The sequence below is a fragment of the Plutella xylostella genome, chromosome 30 (assembly GCF_932276165.1).
Source record: "Plutella xylostella chromosome 30, ilPluXylo3.1, whole genome shotgun sequence".
In the NCBI taxonomy this organism is placed as follows: domain Eukaryota; kingdom Metazoa; phylum Arthropoda; class Insecta; order Lepidoptera; family Plutellidae; genus Plutella; species Plutella xylostella.
In genome coordinates, this window is record NC_064010.1 from 622,291 (window position 1) to 642,234 (window position 19,944).

Sequence of the window (19,944 nt, forward strand, 5' to 3'; positions counted from 1 at the left end):
AAAATGAATGTGAGCCTAGCTACTCAAATATTTAGTCACTCGGTGTCCGCAGCGATTCAAACGGCTAAAGACACAGGCAGTCTTAAAAGCGAAACTGCGTACAACACTGCAAATTTCCTAGAAACTGTAAATAATATGTTCGACGCATTAAATAGTAGAAAGAAAATTGAAAAAAATGTGTACAGGTGTGCATTAACCAAAAAATTAACGCATGCTAGGAAAGCCATTTTAAAAGGAAAAGATGTTTTTAAAACAATAAGAAAAATTACAATTAAAAAAAACAAGCAAGGATCTTTGGAACAAACTTTTTCCAGACCACCTTGTTTTGATGGCATTCAACAGACCATTGAAGCAATCCTTCAATTGTTTGATGAAGAATCTACAGAAGAATGTACAAAATTCATGATTACAAACAAACTAAATCAAGATGTTTTAGAAAATTTGTTTGCATTATTTAGACAAAAAGGCGGCAACAACAGAAACCCCAGTGCGAGTATTCTTAGGACAATATTTAGAAGTAATTTGGTGAACTCGTTTATAAAATTGCCGTCAACCAAAAACTGTAAGGAAGATGGTGATAAATTTGTAAACACCAATACTACAAAGGAATTATCTTCCATTCAGACACCAACAAGTGAGTCGGATGGTTATGAAACTCTAGAAACGGAACCAGTATCAGATGTTGTTACCAATCCAGTGCCCTCTACATCAACTGCAACTGTACAACCTCTACAAAATAAACCAGAAGCAACTTTAGAAGATTGCGCTGTAAGCTATTTCGCTGGCTACTTGGCTAAAGTCTGCTTAGACAAGTTTAAATGTGATACTTGTCTAAAGACATTGATTAAGGATTTTGATTTGGAAGATAAAAGACAACTTTTAATATTAAATAAAACATACGGTTTCTTAAATACGATAACACTTAAGACGCCGAGTGACATATTTGAGAAATTTATCGATTTAGTGCTTGGAGAATTCAATAATAATATTGATAACAAGATTCATTTAAGAAATTTAAAGGCAAATCTGATTAAGAGTATTTTAATATATTTGAGATGCGAGGCAGAAGATTTGATGGCATTTTTATGCCAAGAACATATTAAGTTCCTTATTGATCACTTAATATTAGTAAAAATACATTTTTACTGTAAAAGAGGCAAAATTCGTGAGTCTGTTGCATTTAAGCCTCACTCTAAGCTACGAATTCTACAACATAAATAAAAAATAAATATTTATTAAAATATATCCATAGTTTATTTTCCCATTTTATTTCCTTTATTTTCCCAAAGTAAGTATTTAGTTAGTGTAAAACGTTTTCTCCCAAAACCAGAATTTCATTCAGAAAAGTAGGTACTTACCTATTGTCAGTCGCGAGCTGCAGTATATCTCTGTCGCACCCGTGCCCGGGGCATGAGAGTACAAGCGATAGCAAATGTTTTCTTAAATACCTAACTATTTCGCTAAAATCGCAAAGGTATGTATACTCTCCTCTTAAGAAGGTACCTACTCGTTATTCTATGGTAATGAATAAGTAATATTTTCAACAAATGGTATCATAGAATAACGAGTAGGTATAGTAAGTATAAGTAAGTACATCGATAAACCGTTTATTTCAGTTTCAGGTAAGAGCTAAAACAATGAGAAGGGTAAATTACTTTTCTCTGTTACTGAGGTTAAACTTTGGCTAGTTACTTATACTATTCTATGAAATAATAATCATTTTAGTCAACATATTTCTAAAAGTTAAATGATAATCACTTTATATGCAATCAATTAAGAAATGCAAAAACCTTTTCTGTCGATTGTACTTTGAGATACGGAAAAAACACAAACAAAAATTAACCTTAGCAAAATTATGAAATTCGGGGCGAATGCTCGGCGAATGTGACAGTTTTGTGGCGTGCTTTGGGTGAGGCCTATGATCAGCAATGGACGTGCGTTGGCTGTTGATGTTGATGATGATGATAACTAAATACTTAATTTACCAAAATACATTAAGTAGGTACCTACTCGTTCTATGATACAATATTGACTCGATGGTGCGAGGGCGGCGACCGCGCACATAAGCGAGCAAAGTATACTTACGCTAGTTAACTTGACACCTGAAAAATGGTCCTATCCCTTTCACTCCATTCTATTATCACGTGAGAGTGAAAGAGACGGGTATAGGTAGCGGGTCTCAAGTTGACTCTCGTAGGTACGAGCAAAATAAATATCTTCTTACAAAGTTGACAATGATATAGTACCTAAGTATGTACCAGCATTATTTTGTTTCCATAAGTTTATGAGTGCAATATTTACCAAACTGCATGCACATTAGATGAAGAGAATAATATTTAATTCAAAGATTTATATTTTATGCTTAAAATGCCATCTATTGGCCGTTTCCAAGATTACGACGACCATCGAATACATAGATGTCATTGCATTCATCCATAGATAGTGGTGCCACCTAGAAACCGCTTAACGAAACGTATAGCGCCATCTGGAAACTGCTTAAATTTTCAAGCTTTTTTATGGCTACGATTTTTTACTATGACATTGTCATTCTGTAGTACTTAGTTATTCTATGTCTAAAGACAGGAGCAGGTCTCTTCTCTCCTCCGGCTAGCCACCAAGGTGCCCCCCGTGGCGCGCGCGGCGCTGGGCTGGGGGCTGTCGGCGCTCGGCCTTCTACTGATACTGTTGGCCGTCACGTGTCTCATTAGGTACGTGTACTGGGGTTAGGACTAGAGTCTGTTTTTTTAATCTCAGATAGATTGACAGCTGCTGAAAATTAGTATCAGAGCTGCTGAAAGTAAGTATCTGAGATTAAAAAACAGTCTTTACAGTCAAAAAAACAAAAGAGTAGCGAAATTGTTTTAATGCGTTGGTATTGGTCTATTAAAAAAATACAAGCGACTAGTTACTAGTGTCTCATTAGGTGAGTGTAACATCGTGTTGTTGCTTGTGGTAGAGCTTGGCCAGGAAAAGATATTCGACGGCCGACTGGTGTAGTGGCTATGCCGAAGGTCCCGGGTTCGCTTCCCAGCCGGGGCAGATACTTTTCTAAAGACAGCAGCAGGTCTCCTCCCTCCTCCGACTAGCCACCAAGGTGCCCCCCGTGGCGCGCGCGGCGCTGGGCTGGGGGCTGTCGGCGCTCGGCCTCCTACTGATACTGTTGGCTGTCACGTGTCTCATTAGGTACGTGCACTGGGATTAGGGCTAGAGTCGGAAATAAACAAAGGAGTGCTGAAATTGTGTTACTGCGCTGCTATTGGTCCGCTTAATTTGTTTCTGAGCCTGCTGCTCATACTGCTCGCCGTCACGTGTCTCATTAGGTGAGTGTACTGGGATTAGGGCTACAGTCTGTTTTTTAATCTCAGATACTAAATTGAGAGCTGCTGGAAGTAAGTATCTGAGATTTAAAAACAGATTTTACAGTAAAAAAAAAAACAAATGAGTAGCGAAATAGTTTTACTGCGTTGCTATAGGTCCTATTGGTGAGTGTACTAGAATTAGGACTATAGTAAAAAAAACAAGCAAGTAGTTACTAAATTTTTTTAGTATATCCGGCTTTACTATCTTGATATATCCGGCTCGGAGGACCAAATGTTGCTCGTGTAAGTAAATGATGACGGTGCGACCTACTTGAGAAATGTACGTTGCTCGTACAGTAGTGGTTAGTGGCCCTGACTGCTATGCAGAAGGTCCCGGGTTCTATTCCCGGCAGAGACAGACATTGGTCCAAAGACAGGGGCAGGTCTCCTCTCTCCTCCGACTAGCCACCAAGGTGCCCCCCGTGGCGCGCGCGGCGCTGGGCTGGGGGCTGTCGGCGCTCGGCCTTCTACTGATACTGTTGGCTGTCACGTGTCTCATTAGGTACGTGTACTCTTAGGACTAGTAAAAAAATGACAAAAGAGTATACTGAAATAGTTTGTGAGTGTACTGAGATTTAGGACCATGGAACTAGAAAAAAAGAGGGAAGGAATCGGGAAAACTAAAAAATGAGGCACAGCAATGGTGGCGACATGAGAGTGTGTGTGTGCGTAGGTGCGACGTGATTGGCGCGCGGCGGCGGACTGACGTACTTTGAGTGTGAATGTGTGTGTGCCGGGCTCGTCGCAACAATGCAATCGACTTACTTTGGGTGCCTCACTTTTTAGTTAGCGAGATTCCGTCCGTCTTTTTTTCTATTTCCATGATTAGGGTCTCCTCGCTGCTCCGGCTGGCCACCAAGGTGCCCCCCGTAGCGCGCGCGGCGCTTGGCCGTCACATAACTGCTACCGTACCGCAACCAACACATTGGCAATTAACAATCCTGAAGCAACATTGCTTATCTGTCAAACATCTGCCAGATCCATACAAATAACGTCAGATTTGACAAGCGAGCAACGCTGCATTGCTAATGTTTGGTGGTGGTGGTGGTAGCCCCACTGTTCTATTAATCCAGAAGTGGCGTTTTTACCCGACTGCCGAAGGAGGAGGGTAATGTTTTTAGCAGTGGAATGTTATGGGGTGACGGATGATTATGGAGACGATTTATTCAATAATATAGCATGATAGTTTAATAATGCCTTAATTACCTCAGGCCCTCTGCCAGGGGTAAATTAAATACTGTTCAAGATTTCACGTGTAGGGTAAAACACACCATCATTGACACCCTTTAAGCATTCCTTTTTTAAAGTTTTTTATTAACATTTTTTATTACTTATAGGCGTTGTTTGTGTATCTAAGTTTACTGTCTTAATTAAAGGCAACCCTCAAATCTTTAAGCAATACCTAGTGGATCTAATCTAGCAGTGAACTAAATGGTCTCCCTTGTCCACAGGTCGTCGCACCGCCAGAGCACCCTCCGGTTAGAGGGGCACGTGGTGGCCAAGCCGCCCCCCTCCAAGACCCCCAGCAAAGAGAACGGATACGAACTCAACAGCAGAAGATAACCTCACAAACTCAAATTAAAAAATAAATTTTCGAAGACCTCTCGAAAACTTATTTTTTCACGACCTCTTTTTGAATTGACAGCTAGTGAACTAATCTGTGACCGATTGAGCATAGAGTATTAGACCATAGAGGTAACACTCTAGGCGGGAAATTTGGTTTGACATTTAAATTGTATCATGAGAGGTTATAATTAAATCCTGTAGGCATTTTTATCACATTACGTAAACCACCTTGAAGTTATTTTATGATTATTTTGTGTTAGTTTTTTTTCGTGACTTGGATGTACTTAGGTGACATTTTAACGATTGTGATAAAAAATCATTCCATTATTATTTTAACTTTTATGAATGTTGAACAAAGATTAATCCTTATGTGAGTATTCATTATTTACGTTTATTATAATCACAAAATGACATTATTAATTAAATGGTATATTGTAATAATGACAGTGTATGAGATTTGTGGGAAAATATTTACTTGGTATTAAAAAAAACTTAGATCACTGGACTGTTTAACTGTAAATATTAATTTTAATTTTCTACGTATTTTTTTAGTTGGGCTTCGGGTTGCCATTTCAAAAAACTTTACCTAATCGGTTTTAGGCAGTAATGTGAATAATTTGTTTGTTTAAAAAACGTTTTATTTAATTAGGTAGTTAATTTGTCAAATACCGATAGCCACTAGTCTAATTTTTATTCGTGGGTCCGTCCATAGCTTTTTTTAATTATGTAATAATGAGTTATGTATTATTACCGTTTTTTTGTACTTATGATTTCTCTGGTATGGTTAGCTAATAATTTTAAGTCATTATAAAAATATATTTTAGCGGTGTATAGACTATTTTAACACCAAGAAGTATACCATATCATACCATAAATTTTAGTAGGTAACTTTGTACTTAACAGATTATCTCTATAAAAGAATCTCATGACTCTCTTTTCTCCATTCAAATTGCTAGAAAATTATGTCAACCTCCAGACAATTGTTTGTCCTTACAGCTTCCTATTTCGTATTCGATTTTCACTTGTTTATATCGCAATATTAAGGCAATAAAATATTTTAAATATAATATTATAATAAAAATATATTTTTGTATAAAAACTTTGTAATGACATAAAATGGATAGGATGCAATGACCCTATAAGGTGCTTTTAAGTTTTTTTTACAAAATATCATTTTGTTTTTATAGTGAAATCACATTTTAAAAGATAATAATATAAAGTGCCTTAGAATAAACAGGACATATTTGGTAAGAAGATTACCTAAAAATGGATGCGGTTGATTGGTTAAATGTAAAGTTAATTTCAGCCAATCACCGATGTGCTGTCAACATTAGCGTCTTCCTATTGGTCAGTCTTCCATTTTATGTTTTGTTGGTTCAAAACTAAAGTATTGCTCAAATTTCTATATTTTTAATCGTTTAGACATCACAAAGATGAAATTGTGCGTTGATTGTAAATACATTATGAATAAATAAAGGTGTAAGTTATATACGGTGGTTTCATTTCGTTAAGTATTATATTAGGACAAAAAATAGTTTTTAAGAAAAAAACCAAATTGTAAGTATATTTTTTTACTTATAAATCTTAAAGAAATCAATCCATGATCTCAAACTCATTTATAATGTCCACATCATAATATTATAGCTATACAAATCAAAAAGAACAATTAACTACATTATTATTTCATCGAGTTATGCAAGAAAGTAAATAAAATTAAACAAAATATACAAAGATACAGCGTTATAACGCACTAATGCTAATAAGTTAGGGGCGTATTAGTGTACCGAATACAGTTTGCTAGTTTATCGCTTACTCCACGCAATTTAAGGCGTTAGCTGTTTGTCTACTAAGATTAGAGTTAATTGGAAAGGCTTTTTCTATTAAAAAAAAATAATAAAGATAAAGACCAAATCACCATAAAGTATAACTAATTAGAATTTTGTTTATTAAACAAACAGTTAATTTATTTTAAATAAATTTCTTATTTAATACATTGCTTGAAAATAATAAGTTAGTTTTGTATCGAATCATCTCTTATATACAGGCTGTTGCAAAAGGGTATACTAAGCCTAAACATACATGTGCAGCATGTTATATCTAAGCCCGAAAATGAATCAGAATTGAAAAATTCGCGAAAATCTTATATAATATATAATTTTATAATTGTCACGAACTTAGAGGCTTAGATAATATAACATGCTGCACATATAGATTTCGGCTTGGTATACCCTTTTTGCAACACCTGTATAAATTATAAAAAAATGTATATTTATGTACCTAGTCCCCGCACTGATAGAATAATGCAAACGCGATTACCGCAGTGTGTGTATGTGTGAGTGAGTGAGGGAGTTAAGTGTATATGTCGCAGGCATCTGGTTTAATCTCCTGTTTGATTGAACCGCTAGACCGTTCATTGGATGACGCTACTCAGTTGTATGACTAGGCCGAACGTTGATTGTACAAGCGTCACCAATCGTCCAACTAATTAGCGGACTTAAAATCAGTCAGGTGGTGAATAAAACAAATATGGCGTCTAACAGCGAACAGCTGACACAAAAAGCACTTGTATTCTTATTTTTTGCAAATAAATTAGCTTTAAAGTGCGTTATTTATGTTAAAATAGTGTGACAACATGGATTTACCTATTATTACACCGCCGGCGGATAGTTTCAAAGAAAAAAATGTGCTGAAACTGTATAATTATGAACAATATACAGGTACGTTTATTTTTTAGTTAATTTGTAAGATGAGAGCTTTGTAACATAGTCTTTTTGTTGACTCTTGTCTGGTCATGGTCATCCTAACCAGACATTACAAAGTTGCTATACTATATCCCATTTAACGACTTCGCTGGATAACGTTCAGTCAAGACGTTGGACGTTACAGTCAACCACTTGACGAGTTGTTCTTTAGTCATACAACTGAATAGCGTCATCCAATGAACGGGCTAGCGGTTCAATCAAACAGGAGATTAAACCAAATGCCTGCGACATATATACAGTTCAACTATAAAGTCCTGAAAACGGAAGTTCATTCTAACTAATTGTTAAAGACCGTATTTATTGGAACTATTATATTTATTTGAGGACAAATCCGTTAAAAAGCCATGAAGGTAAATATCTGTCAATGATAAAACGTCTTAGCAAAATCGCACTCTTTATTGTCATGACTTTATAGTTGGACTGTACGTCGTGACCTGCCAATTTTTAGAACCTACCTCCCAACACGCAGTAAGTACCTAGAATGTAGAAGTTAATGTAATAAACGCTAAAAACGGCTTCAGCTTCCAAATTCTAGGTACTGGGTATTGGGAGGTAGATTCTGAAATTGGAAATAACATGAAGAGGGCGTGATACGTGGCTGTTTTAGGAAAAACTTTTGTAATGGAAGTTGTTATTTTTTTCAATTTGCTGCGCTAAGCTTGTCTCATATCCCTCGTATGATGTGCAGGTTTCCTCACGATGTTTTCCTTCACAGTAAGAGGGATAGTATAGGTACATTGTGCCCATCTAAAATCACGGTCTAGATTCCAACCTGAATCTTTCATAAGCGCGCGCTTACCCTACAGAGCCACCACCTTTCGGTAATATTTTAACAAATTTAGTTTTATTATCCATTTTACTGTTCTTTTTAGTTTGTGAAGTTCGTCCCTTATGAAGAATAATATTAGATGGTCTGTCTACAGTAGCATACCTTTCACTCTGAACTATATTACTATTATTCACTATAAGGGCTGTTGGGTACACTACCGTATTTACTGGCAACACCGCACTATTGCTTATGGCAACATTGGTCAGTATAACCGGTTTATTTTCACTTTTAGTGCCACTTTGACTTTTAATATCAATATCGCTATCAGTTTGACGTTTACTACTACTTGGCTTTAAACTGTCATTTTTACTTACAACCGAGTCTTCAATCTTACGTTTTTTACTTCGATCGGTACTGTGAATATCTTTTGTGTCTATTGTCGATCTGTCACTAGACACTGAACTGTCAGTTTGACATTTACCGTCACTCGGACTGTCAGTTTGACGTTTGCTGTCATTTTTCCTCCCTTCAGTCCGGCGTTTATTTTTCCTTTCCACCAAAGAAACCTTCCCACTTTCATTCAGAAGCATATACGAAGCTATATTGGCCGAAGTAGGTATTTCCCCGTCACAAAGTTTTGCTGTCAAGCGTTTAGATATAAGTTGGGACAAGGAGTTTTCGACATTCTCGAAGGTGTTGGCAAGCAGGTCGAACACTTTCGTGCCGGATCTGTCCTCTGTGTCCGGATCTGCTCCGTAGTCTATTAGTAATTCGACGGTCTTCAGAAAGTCTTCGGGTACCGTCCGGGTGTCGCTTTCTGTAAGGAAATAAACTACCGTTAAAACTTGGTGTGTACAACGAGTATAGCGACACCTAGCGGTGGCTGTAGTAACTAATTCAACCGATATTTTACAGCACTTTGTAAGATTGGGTTCTTTAGAATATATTTTGTAGTCGTGGTGGGGTATCGGATAAGATCTTATTACAGCTCTCATTTGTAACGCCGCCGCCGTGGTTTCGAATCCTGCCGTGTAAAAATAAATTATTTAGAAATAAGTAATTAAGAGGTGTCTGACCGCAGCCGGGGCGCTGTAGCGACATGTGTGTATACTAGCGACATCTAGCTGCATGTATGTACCTACTACAACTCACTGACCGAATGGTATAGGTAGTGGTAAGTGACCCTGACTGCTAAGCCCAAGGTCCCGGGTTCGATTCCCATCTGGGTCAGTTTTTTTTTACCTGCGGCGCGGGCGGCAGCTTCAGCCACGGCGAGGTGCGCGGCGCGCACGGTGCGCGGGGAGCGTTCAAGTAACATGTGTCTACACTAGCGACATCTAGCGACTAGTGTAGTAACTATACTACAACATCGCGCTTTATAACGACCTAAGGGTTGAGAGCCATTTTAGCACCGGGAAACTTTTGCGGTTGACTGTTGAAGCAATCTATCTACCGGACATCTATCGGGCAATGTACGACGGTCGAATGGCGTAGTGGTTAGTGACTGCCGAAGGTCCCGGGTTCGATTCCCGGTTGGGGCAATTTTTTTTTACCTGCGGCCCTAGCAGCAGCTTCAGCCACGGCGAGGTGCGCGGCGGTCTGGCCGCAGCCGGGGCGCGCGGCGCGCACGGTGCGCGGGGAGCGCTCGAGCAACATGCGCACAGACTCGTGCTGGCCCAGCCGCGCGGCCAGCATTAGGGGGGTGTAGCCTGCGGGAAGAATTAGATGGTTATTTCATTATGTACTTAACGCAGATTTTTCAATGATGATTTTTCAGATAAATGTTATCTGAGGAATAAAATTGTCGTTATCACTCATTAATACAAACATTCAGATGTGACAGCATCAGAATATTTCACAGATAGCTTTTATCTGACTATTGAAAAATCAGCCCTTAGCTCCAATTCCTCCACAGTCGGTTAGATCGTAACCAGGGAAAGGTTGATCAATTATATGTCATCTCCATATTAAATTCTTGTCAGATGTGTCAAAAGTCAAGCAATAATCCAATAAGCAGTTTCTTTTAATATTTTTAATTAGCACGAGTAATCTGAAAGTAGGTGTCGATAGGCGGATTTCAACCCTTGGGTAACAATTACTCTTACTACCGCTGTACTGTACTAATCCATTACTACTACTACTCATTACTCCGCTGGCTCAGCGACCCGAAGTGGATCTTGGCCTCCGACATTAAAGTGCGCCAATCTTCTCTATTCTGTGCCAATTCTGACCAGTCGGACACTTCCAGCTCTTTCAGGTCTTTGGCGACTTCGTCCTTCCAGCGGTATCTCGGCCGCCCCACCGGGTGACGCCCAGAAGGTTGACCAAGATATGCTTTTCTTACGGCTCGATCCTCTCCCATCCTCTCCACATGTCCTAGCCAGCGGAGTCGGGAAGATTTTATTTCTCCGATGATGTTGGGCTCGGACACTATACTTTCAATCTCCCGATTGTACCTCTGCCTCCATTCCCCATCTTCTCCTATTGTCGGCCCCAGAATCTTCCGCAATATCTTCCGTTCCGCCACTAGAAGTTTATTTTCCTCCTTTAAAGTTAGCGTCCAAGTTTCGCACCCATACATTAAAATCGGCCTGATGACAGTTTTGTAGATCCGGATTTTAGTGCTTCTGCTTAACAACTTGGACACTAACACCTTGTGAAGGGCTGCGGTACATCTTAGGGCGTTAACTATACGGATGTCGATTTCATCCTCCCTCCGGTTTGTGTCTGTAATTGTGCACCCGAGATATTTGAACTTGTCGACACCCTTGTAAGTTATACCATTCACGTGAAGGTCTTTTCGCTTTGTTGAGCGGTCTTTGTATCGTTTCATGTGAAGGTATTCGGTTTTCTCGTGGCTGATTCTGAGACCCACACCTTTCCCCTCTTCCTCCAGTTTCTCCGTCATTTTGACCACTTCTCGTTCGCTTTGCCCAAGGATCGCAAGGTCATCGGCATACCCTACAATTTTGTGCTTTCCGTTCAACTCTACTCCCCCATCAATCAGTAGCACTTTTCGGATGATGTGTTCGAGAGCTAGATTGAACAGAACAGGCGAAAGGGCGTCACCCTGCTTGAGTCCGGTCACGACTTCAAACTCGTCCGTTAGCCCCCCTCCAGCTCTAACCCGCATTCTACTTGTTCCCGTAGCTATCTTAATCATTCTTACTAGCTTCTTCGGTACTTGGTAAGATGTTAGTATGTGGTAGAGGGTCTCTCGGTCGATACTATCATAGGCTTTGGCGAAGTCAACAAAGAGACAGTGGACACTTTGGGCGTATTCCCATCGTTTTTCCATAATTTGTTTCAGGAGAAACATTTGGTCCACTGTGCTGCGGTTTCTGCGGAAGCCACATTGATAGTCGCCGAGTATTTGCTCTGCATATGGTTCTAGGCGGGCGAGGATAATATACGAGAGCACTTTATATGCCGTTGGAAGCAACGCAATCCCTCTGTAATTTCCGCATTTCTTCCTACATCCTTTCTTGTGTATCGGACAAATAATGCCAACATTCCACTCCATAGGTTGTTGCTCTTCCTCCCAGATCCTACGAATTAATTCGTACAATCGAGATTGCATTGCTCCCCCACCATACTTCCAAAGCTCTCCAGCAATATTATCGATACCAGGGGACTTATGATTTTTAAGCCTCATGATGGCTCTCCTAACCTCTTCGAAGTCTGGTGGTCCTTATGAGGGTCGTGGTCTACTCGACAGTCTTCTGTGTTTACTGGGTTTTCATTGGTAACCGGTGGGCAATTGAGAAGTTGCTGAAAATACTGGCGCCACATGGTTTTCTGCTTTTCGGGATCCGAGACAAGGTTTCCTTCTTCGTCTTCGAGGAGTTGCGTGGCAGGTTGGTATGCCTTTTTAGCAGTTCTTACCTCTTGGTAGAACTTTCTTGATTCGTTCGATCTTATTAACGTTTCCATGTGTTTTAGTATTCCTGCCAGATGATCCCTCTTTGCTCTTCTCACTAACCTCCTGAAGTCTCTCCTCGCTTCTCTGTGTTTTTCTTCCCATCTGTTGTCTTGTTCAGCCAGTACTTTGTATTTCCTCTTTCTTTCAATTGCTGTTTCGCAGTTATCATTCCACCACTTTTTTCTCTTCTGTCGTTTCTTTTTTCCCAGTACTCGAATTCCTACGTCTTTGACTATTTGTTTTGTTTGTTCCCAATCCATGTGTATATCAACTGTTTTGTCTAACTCTCTAAATCTATTGTTTAGTTCTAGGTTAAATGCCCGACATGTTGTGTTATCTTGAAGACTATCTGTATTTATCATAGGTTCTCTAATGGGTTGTTTGAAATTAGTGGCATTAATTTTGGCCTTTACTTTAACGCCTACCAGATAATGATCACTATCGCAGTCGGCCCCACGATACGACCGTACATCCTGAACTGTACTAATCCAATCATACTTAAATAATTTGGATTAAATCCTACTAATATTATAAATGCGAAAGTTTTTGAGTATGTCTGTAGGTGTGTGTGTGCGTATGTTTGTTACTTCACATTAAAACGGCTGAAGCGATTTTAATGAAATTTGTTATGGAGTCAGCTGACACTTTGGATTAGCACATAGGCTACTTTTTATCCCAGAATTCCCACGGGAAAACTTTTTAAGGCGAAACGAAGCTCGCGGGATCACCTAGTAACTAAGTAAAGACTAAAGCTGACATCCCCTCACCATTGTTATCGAGCATGACGCTGGTCTCCAGCGCCAGGTACTCGGCCAGCTCCTCGTCGCTCTTCTCTTCCCACCCGGGGAACTGGAACTCCTCGTTGTCACTGATGATTTGTCTGTAACAATTAATACATGTTACTACAGTTGGAATGGAATCAAGAAACTTGACTAATATATCGATGACATCTTACACTAAAGGCACAGAGTCTGTGTCGGTACAGCGTCTATGTTTAACTTATGTTTTATAAAATATAGCATGAGCCTGTTTCACTTATGTTTTATAAAAATATACCATGACAGCTGTCAAATCTATACATTTAAATTTATCTGGCATATTTTACTAGGTATAGTGTTTAGCTAGCTACCACTATGTAGATGCTGTTTGTTGTGCTCGTAGCGCCATCTAGTTTCTAATGTGGTAGTCCCAGTAGCGCCATCTAGTACCCAGTGCCACACACTACCTGGCCCCCATGTCCATGGCTTGTAGCGCGGCGCGCAGGTACTCGGCGGGCGCCTCGGCCGCGCGGTGCAGTGACGTCACCGGGGACGCGCCCAGCAGCAGCAGTGACGTCACGCAGGCGAGAGGCTTGCGGCCCAGGATGGCGGTCAGAGGCATCTAGTGTCTAAGTGTAGTGTTTTAGTCACATAATCAGATGCCGGTTATTATTATTATTTTATTATTTCGTTTATTTTCCAAAAACATTTTATAATTGGCCACTTGCACCTACATGTTAAATCTAGATTTAGTGTTAAATCTCGATTTAATGTCAAATTTTTATATGGATTGACGTTTTTTAAATCGAGATTTGACACTAAATCTACACTAAAGATTTAATATGTTTCTGCAAGTGGCTCCTAGTGTCTAGCTAGCTGCCACTATACATATAAACTCGTGATCATAGCCCCATCTAGTGTCTAATATCACATATTACCTGACATCAGAGTCCACTATGTAGACTTGAGCTCGTAGCGCCATCTAGTCTATAGTATCCTATATTAGTGTGCTCGTAGCGCCATCTAGTATCTACAGTATCAAACACCACCTGGCGCTAGCGTCCACTATGTAGACTTGAGCTCGTAGCTCCATCTAGTGTCTTCTGCAGCTGTAAAAGCGCCATCTAGTGTCTAATATCACATATTACCTGACATCAGAGTCCACTATGTAGCCTCGCGATCGTAGCGCCATCTATTGCCTAGTGTAGTAACTATAGTCACAGTAGCGCCATCTAGTTTCTAATGTGGTAGTCCCAGTAGCGCCATCTAGTACCCAGTGCCACACACTACCTGGCCCCCATGTCCATGGCTTGTAGCGCGGCGCGCAGGTACTCGGCGGGCGCCTCGGCCGCGCGGTGCAGTGACGTCACCGGGGACGCGCCCAGCAGCAGCAGTGACGTCACGCAGGCGAGAGGTTTTCGGCCCAGGATGGCCAGGTCTAGCGGCGTCTGGAATAGAGGGAGTTAGGTTAAAGTAAAATACAAATAAATAAAAAACTTTAGCCATAGGTAGGTTATCAAATACAAGGCTGGAATATCCTATTAAGTTCACTAGGTACCTGTGCCAGAGAAAAACCACTCTTTATTAACATAACATATGATTTTAAGTGTATTCTATGAGTGTAAATGCGTTTATTCATCCTATCAAATATAACAATCAATTTCCGTTCGAAAAAGGGTATATTTTTGTCTTTGGAGAAGAACGGAGGCAAGAAAGTCCTGAGCCATTTCAGCGTTATAGTAATAGTAATAGTAATATGTTTATTGCAACTATGTAAGTTTTACACTGATCTTAAAATTATGTACAAAATGGTCCTTAACATAGGGACGTTAGGGTTGGACAGGGCGAAATAAGTTGTTATTGTTAGCTTGTTTGTGACTTTATATCCAGCAGTAAAAGATAGAGGGCTTATGATGACGTGTTGAAATACAGCTCACATCACAAGTCTAGGACTTACAAGTAAATAAACCATGCGTGTATGGTGAAGAGTACCTAGGTATTTCTGTTCACCCAGCATTATGGAAAACTACACAGATATCTACATAATATTATTTTACATACGATATGATTTCGTTATCTAGAACAATGGTCATGTGGTTATCTCGATTATAATGAAAATTGCCTATATTTATTTGAATCCATTATTACATAACACGCATAACGTGCCTACGATTAATATAAGTATATCTATGTTTTAGTGTACATAATATAGGTATATCGGCTGTCCGATATAAGTACCTACTCCTAATATACGGTGTGGTCCAAACAACTTGATTGTTCCGAAAACATACATTAATTGCCTACATTAGCGTAAAGGAGGACATTATTGTTTGGTGGAAAATTGCACCCAGGTACAATATCATTTTACGGCGACTGGAAGAGGGTAACTTCGGGGGAAGGGAGGGGAAGTTTCGAAACGCTGCGCTAACCATGACTCTATCTAGTTTTATTAAACGTGCCGATTGCGTAACAATTCTTGTTTTTTCGTTCGTCGATATAGAGAGTAACCCCCCTGATGCTGTCAAAATACAAAAATTGTTTACACAGATCACTTACCAGCCCCTCCCTGGTGGTGACATCCACGGTCTGGCCGCGGTGCTTCAGCACGACCCCCTGCCGCCGGATCAGCCCCACGTCGTCGTTCAACACCGCCAGGTGGATCGGCCTTGTAACAATGATAATAATTATGAGAAGAGTTACCTGAGTGGTATTTACTCAGGTACCTAATAGTGCAGTAATGGTAAGGGGCAGGGAAATCTGACCCCACTCAGAAGCATTGTTACTATGAGAGGAGTCAGGTTTCTCTGCCCCTGACCGTACCTAACCTAAGGTCAACAATATTTTGTTACGAACTAGGTGTAATTTTTGTGCAAAAGCAACGTCTCGATCAATAACACCCCACTTCTGCCACTGAGCTCTTAAAAAGTATGCTCACAAGATTTGTGACTTTCTACATTGGTACAATGGTTGTCATTAGGTTGAATGTTAAGGCGTCAGTCTAGCAAACCCATTGACAAAGGAATAAAGAGAGGACATGGCATATCCACGAAAAAAATGCGCCTACCTAAACTTTGGTGTCAATTAAAATGGCGGCTTTTTTCTTGAAAAATGTAAACAAACAAATTGTTTGACAGCTGAAGTACCTTGTGTTTGGATGTCAATCAACATGGCGACCGGTCGCAATGTTGTAATTTTAGGCAAAGACAAAACTACTGTTGTCCTTTTTTACGTAGGATAACACCAAGAGACGACGATATATTTTTAAGTACCGATTTTTATGCCAAGTCCTCTCTTTATTCCTTTGTCATTGAGCAAACCGCAGATGTTTTGTCAAAATGGCCACCGACTGACGCGCCAAATTACGCATTCATAAAATTCACATATGTCATACTTACATCTTTTTTACCAAAATGCCGTGTCTGTAAAATTGCTTATACAAAGGTACAAGGTACTTACGTAGGTACAATCTCATGTCATTGTCCCTGGAGCGCCCCTCGCCCCTCAAGTTCACCTCGCTACTTTTGACAGATTCTCATTCGAGGAACACGGAAGGCTTAAATTAATTGATAGTAAACCAAATGAGAAACATGTTTTGCTTTGTTTTTGTAGTTATGTGACACACCATCTTTGACGACCGAATGGCGTAGTGGTTAGTGACCCTGACTACTGAGCCGAAGGTCCCGGGTTCGATTTCCGGCTGGGGCAGATATTAGTTTAAACACAGATATTTGTACTCGGGTCTTGGGTGTTGATATTTATATTTAGTATCTATCTATCTATGTATTTGTGTAGATATATCAGCTGTCCGTCACCCATAACACAGGTTCTGCCTAGCTTGGGGTCGGATGGCCGTGTGTGAGATGTCCCCACATATTTATTTATTTATTATTTATTTATCTTGTTTGTATATTTTTTATCTAAGGATGGGTACAGTGGCTTTGGCTGATCAATGCTTCAGCACGACCCCCTGCCGCCGGATCAGCCCCACGTCGTCGTTCAGCACCGCCAGGTGGATCGGCCTTGCGACAGACAAGTGGTTTACTTAGGTACCTCGTTTCAGCTAAGATGATTCCAGAAGGGCTAGTACGGCGCGCATTTAAGACGTGACAAGAGTTTTGCATCGCGCTCACTCACATCGCGCAGCCTAAAGAGCGAGCGATACGGAGAACTCTTGTCACGTCTTAATAGCGCCCTGTGCTACATGGCCTGTGATAGGTCACAATTTTTACATTTCAATTTTTCACTTCATACATTTCCTTGGAATCATGTAATAAGACTATAGAAAATATATAGAAATTTTTTTTGGTAAAAAATTAAAAAAACCTTAAATATTAAATATCTTAGAAATGGTTAAGTTTCGGATAATGCATTATAGGGTTCAATCGACTGGAAATGCCTTCCTCTATCACCTCCTGAAAGGATCCGGTCTACTTACCGATAACGCTATATTATACAGTTACAATACTTACATATATCCATCCTCATTGGTCTCAAGGCACAGTTTGTGATCGATGTATGCTTGGTGCTGTATGAGCTTCTTCCTGTCTTGCTCAGGAAGATTTTTCAAAATATTTGAAGTAATCAAATGGAACTGATCTTCTGGCTTGTCTGGTAACGTTATGTACGTCCCGTCAAACAACTGTATTGGAGTAGGATGAAAGTTCTTAAGAAACCAATCTACGTCAGATTTTTTAAGTGTATCTTTTGTCGAGTCTGGCGGTGGACTTTTAGCTTCAGGAGTTTTGTCTTGCTTGATGTTACAGTCAATCTTACTTTGCAGGTTTGTCTCTTGAGCATGCAGGATTTCGGAGCAGACTGAAAAATTTGAGAGGGAAATATTGGAAGTATTGCTGTCTTCCTCCAGTAAAAACGGTTTCAATTCCGGCAAAGATGGTCTACACTTAATTGTGGAGTCTATGTCAGTGTTTTCTGTTATATTCACATCAGACTTATGATCTTCTGGATATACATTGCTACACTTTTTATCCTGTTCCTCGAGCATCTGGCAATCTTCTTTGCTGTGTGGATTGATATAAATTCTATTGACTTTAGGCCCTGTGGGCGGTTTATCACTTTTAACCACAAATGAAGTGACTTTCCGTTTTATCGTTGGCTTCTTCTTATCAAATATATCTTCAGTTCTGACCATTGTTTGAGATGCAGCATCTGCATACACTTTTGAGTCAGTATAACACTTCATACAGGGCAGTGTCTGACACGCAGCATCTTTAGTGGGCTTGTCCGTTGTAAGTAGAGCCAGCATAGCCCTTATTTTAAGATCTTGACTAATAATGGAGCACAGGGCAACAAACACCGCATCATAATTCTGTTGCCCTATAAGATTGACAAGTCTGTTTGATGTTTTCACCTCGGTCTGTCCGTCTAATGTGATATAACTGGCACTGGTGCGGCAACGGTTATTAACTCTGTGCAACTGATTTTTAAGTGTGACTTTACTGTACTTCCCCTTTATATAATCGTCGTTCTGGTTACCAGATTCATATATGATGTCTTCTTTTAGTATTGGTAATACTTTGAGGGATTTATGGATCAAGGCCCTGGACTGGCCTACGGGTGGTTTCTTAGGTCTGCTGATGATAACTTTTTGAGGATCGACTATTATACGCCGAACTTTCAGTAAGGTAGAATCTTTTAGTAATATTTTCTGTTCCGACATGGTCACTTCACTGTAAAATAGGTCAAATATTATGATTACAACCAGCATTCAATCAGTCCATGACCATCACATATTCATTGCGAACGTATTTGTCGTAAGTACAAAGTTTATCTTCTAATCACACAACACCATACATTTCTAATATCTAATGAAAGTTTCGTAGGTATTGAATGAAAACTTTAAAAATGATATGGATTATGGTCACTTTATTTTGGGTAAATCCCCGTCAACGCCATCGAGATTTTCTACATATTTTAGAGTTCGAGTTATCAAAATATATTCTGTGATCGAGCACACGACACGACTCACGAGTCACAACGACAAGCGACAAGTTTACCACAGACAAGAAAAAACATCTATGGCTGGCTGTGGCCACATAAAAGTTATTATTTTGAGGCTTTTGACGGGTTTTCGATGATGTGACGTCACGGATCATAAATATTTTTCTACGATAGGTAGGTATAGGTACCTACTACCTACAAGTTTTCCGTATTCGATTTCCTATTCCTAACGCTTCCGTGAGACAAGCTCGAACTTTAACGTTAGTTTTTCTTTATTTGTTCGCGCCATTGACGAAAGATGGGTTGCGCGGGCTTGCTTGCTCTTAAAAAAATCTACAATTCAGCCTTTTTTTAGTTTAGGTTGAATTATTTAGTTAGTGATAGGAAATAATAACAATGGGATAAGATGCTAAAAAAAACATATTCTTTAGTAAATACCTACCATGGAAGTAATAAGTACAGGGCCCGTAGCATAAATTTTCATCGTGAACGTGAGAAGAGGGCAGGGCCTTCTTAAGGGAAATCGGAAGACGCTTGAGGAGTCGTGGTCTTGGATCTTCTTCCGGGGCACACCTGCCCCCGTATTATGTAACTCCGAGTGGGGTTGGTTGGTATAAAATGGCTGACAACTTAGAACATTATTAATTAATAACTATTTACTGACTTATCTCATTTCACAAACGTTTATGTTGAATTTAAGGATATATTGGTAGGCTTCTTGCATATTTCTTTCACTAAGATTTTTGGTGTTTTCGGTTAATAAGTCTCTAAGTTGATACCAATTATCACCGGTTGCTAACTCTCAAAAAGTTACAAAATACGGGGGCTGATGCAGAGGCTATCCCTGGCT

General features: G+C 39.8%; 2 protein-coding genes across 4 annotated transcripts in view; one reads left to right on the top strand and one right to left on the bottom strand.

Annotated features, from left to right (window-relative positions):
- Nucleotides 1–6,414, top strand: part of LOC105392433 (scavenger receptor class B member 1) — a 79,241-nt gene extending 72,827 nt beyond the window's left edge. For both annotated transcript variants that reach the window (XM_048631886.1, XM_048631885.1), the window contains one exon: nucleotides 4,811–6,414. In XM_048631886.1, the coding sequence (XP_048487843.1) occupies nucleotides 4,811–4,922 (112 nt within the window). In that variant the 3' untranslated portion in view covers nucleotides 4,923–6,414. The remainder of the gene's footprint in view (nucleotides 1–4,810) is intronic.
- Nucleotides 6,415–8,031: 1,617 nt separating this feature from the next.
- Nucleotides 8,032–18,981, bottom strand: LOC105392437. 2 transcript variants are annotated; one of them, XM_048632036.1, is made up of 7 exons: nucleotides 17,606–18,981; nucleotides 15,693–15,801; nucleotides 14,571–14,584; nucleotides 13,604–13,747; nucleotides 13,146–13,258; nucleotides 10,010–10,165; nucleotides 8,032–9,273 (listed from the first exon to the last, which is right to left on the bottom strand). In XM_048632036.1, the coding sequence occupies exons 1-7, from the start codon at nucleotides 18,859–18,861 to the stop codon at nucleotides 8,483–8,485; spliced, it is 2,583 nt and encodes an 860-aa protein (XP_048487993.1). In that variant the 5' UTR covers nucleotides 18,862–18,981; the 3' UTR covers nucleotides 8,032–8,482. The 2 variants fall into 2 exon arrangements, with proteins under 2 accessions (XP_048487993.1, XP_037977677.2); XM_038121749.2 differs by lacking the exon at nucleotides 13,604–13,747 and having other exon boundaries at nucleotides 14,427–14,584.
- Nucleotides 18,982–19,944: the final 963 nt, after the last annotated feature.

Excerpts from the sequence above, each read along its gene's own strand:
- LOC105392437 (XM_048632036.1), bottom strand. The coding sequence starts at position 18,861 with ATGCTGGTTGTAATCATAATATTTGACCTATTTTACAGTGAAGTGACC. Across the intron at positions 15,802-17,605 it reads ACCAATGAGGATGGATATAT|GCCGATCCACCTGGCGGTGT; the intron begins GTAAGTATTGTA and ends CATTGTTACAAG. Across the intron at positions 10,166-13,145 it reads CGTCATGCTCGATAACAATG|GCTACACCCCCCTAATGCTG; the intron begins GTGAGGGGATGT and ends TTCTTCCCGCAG.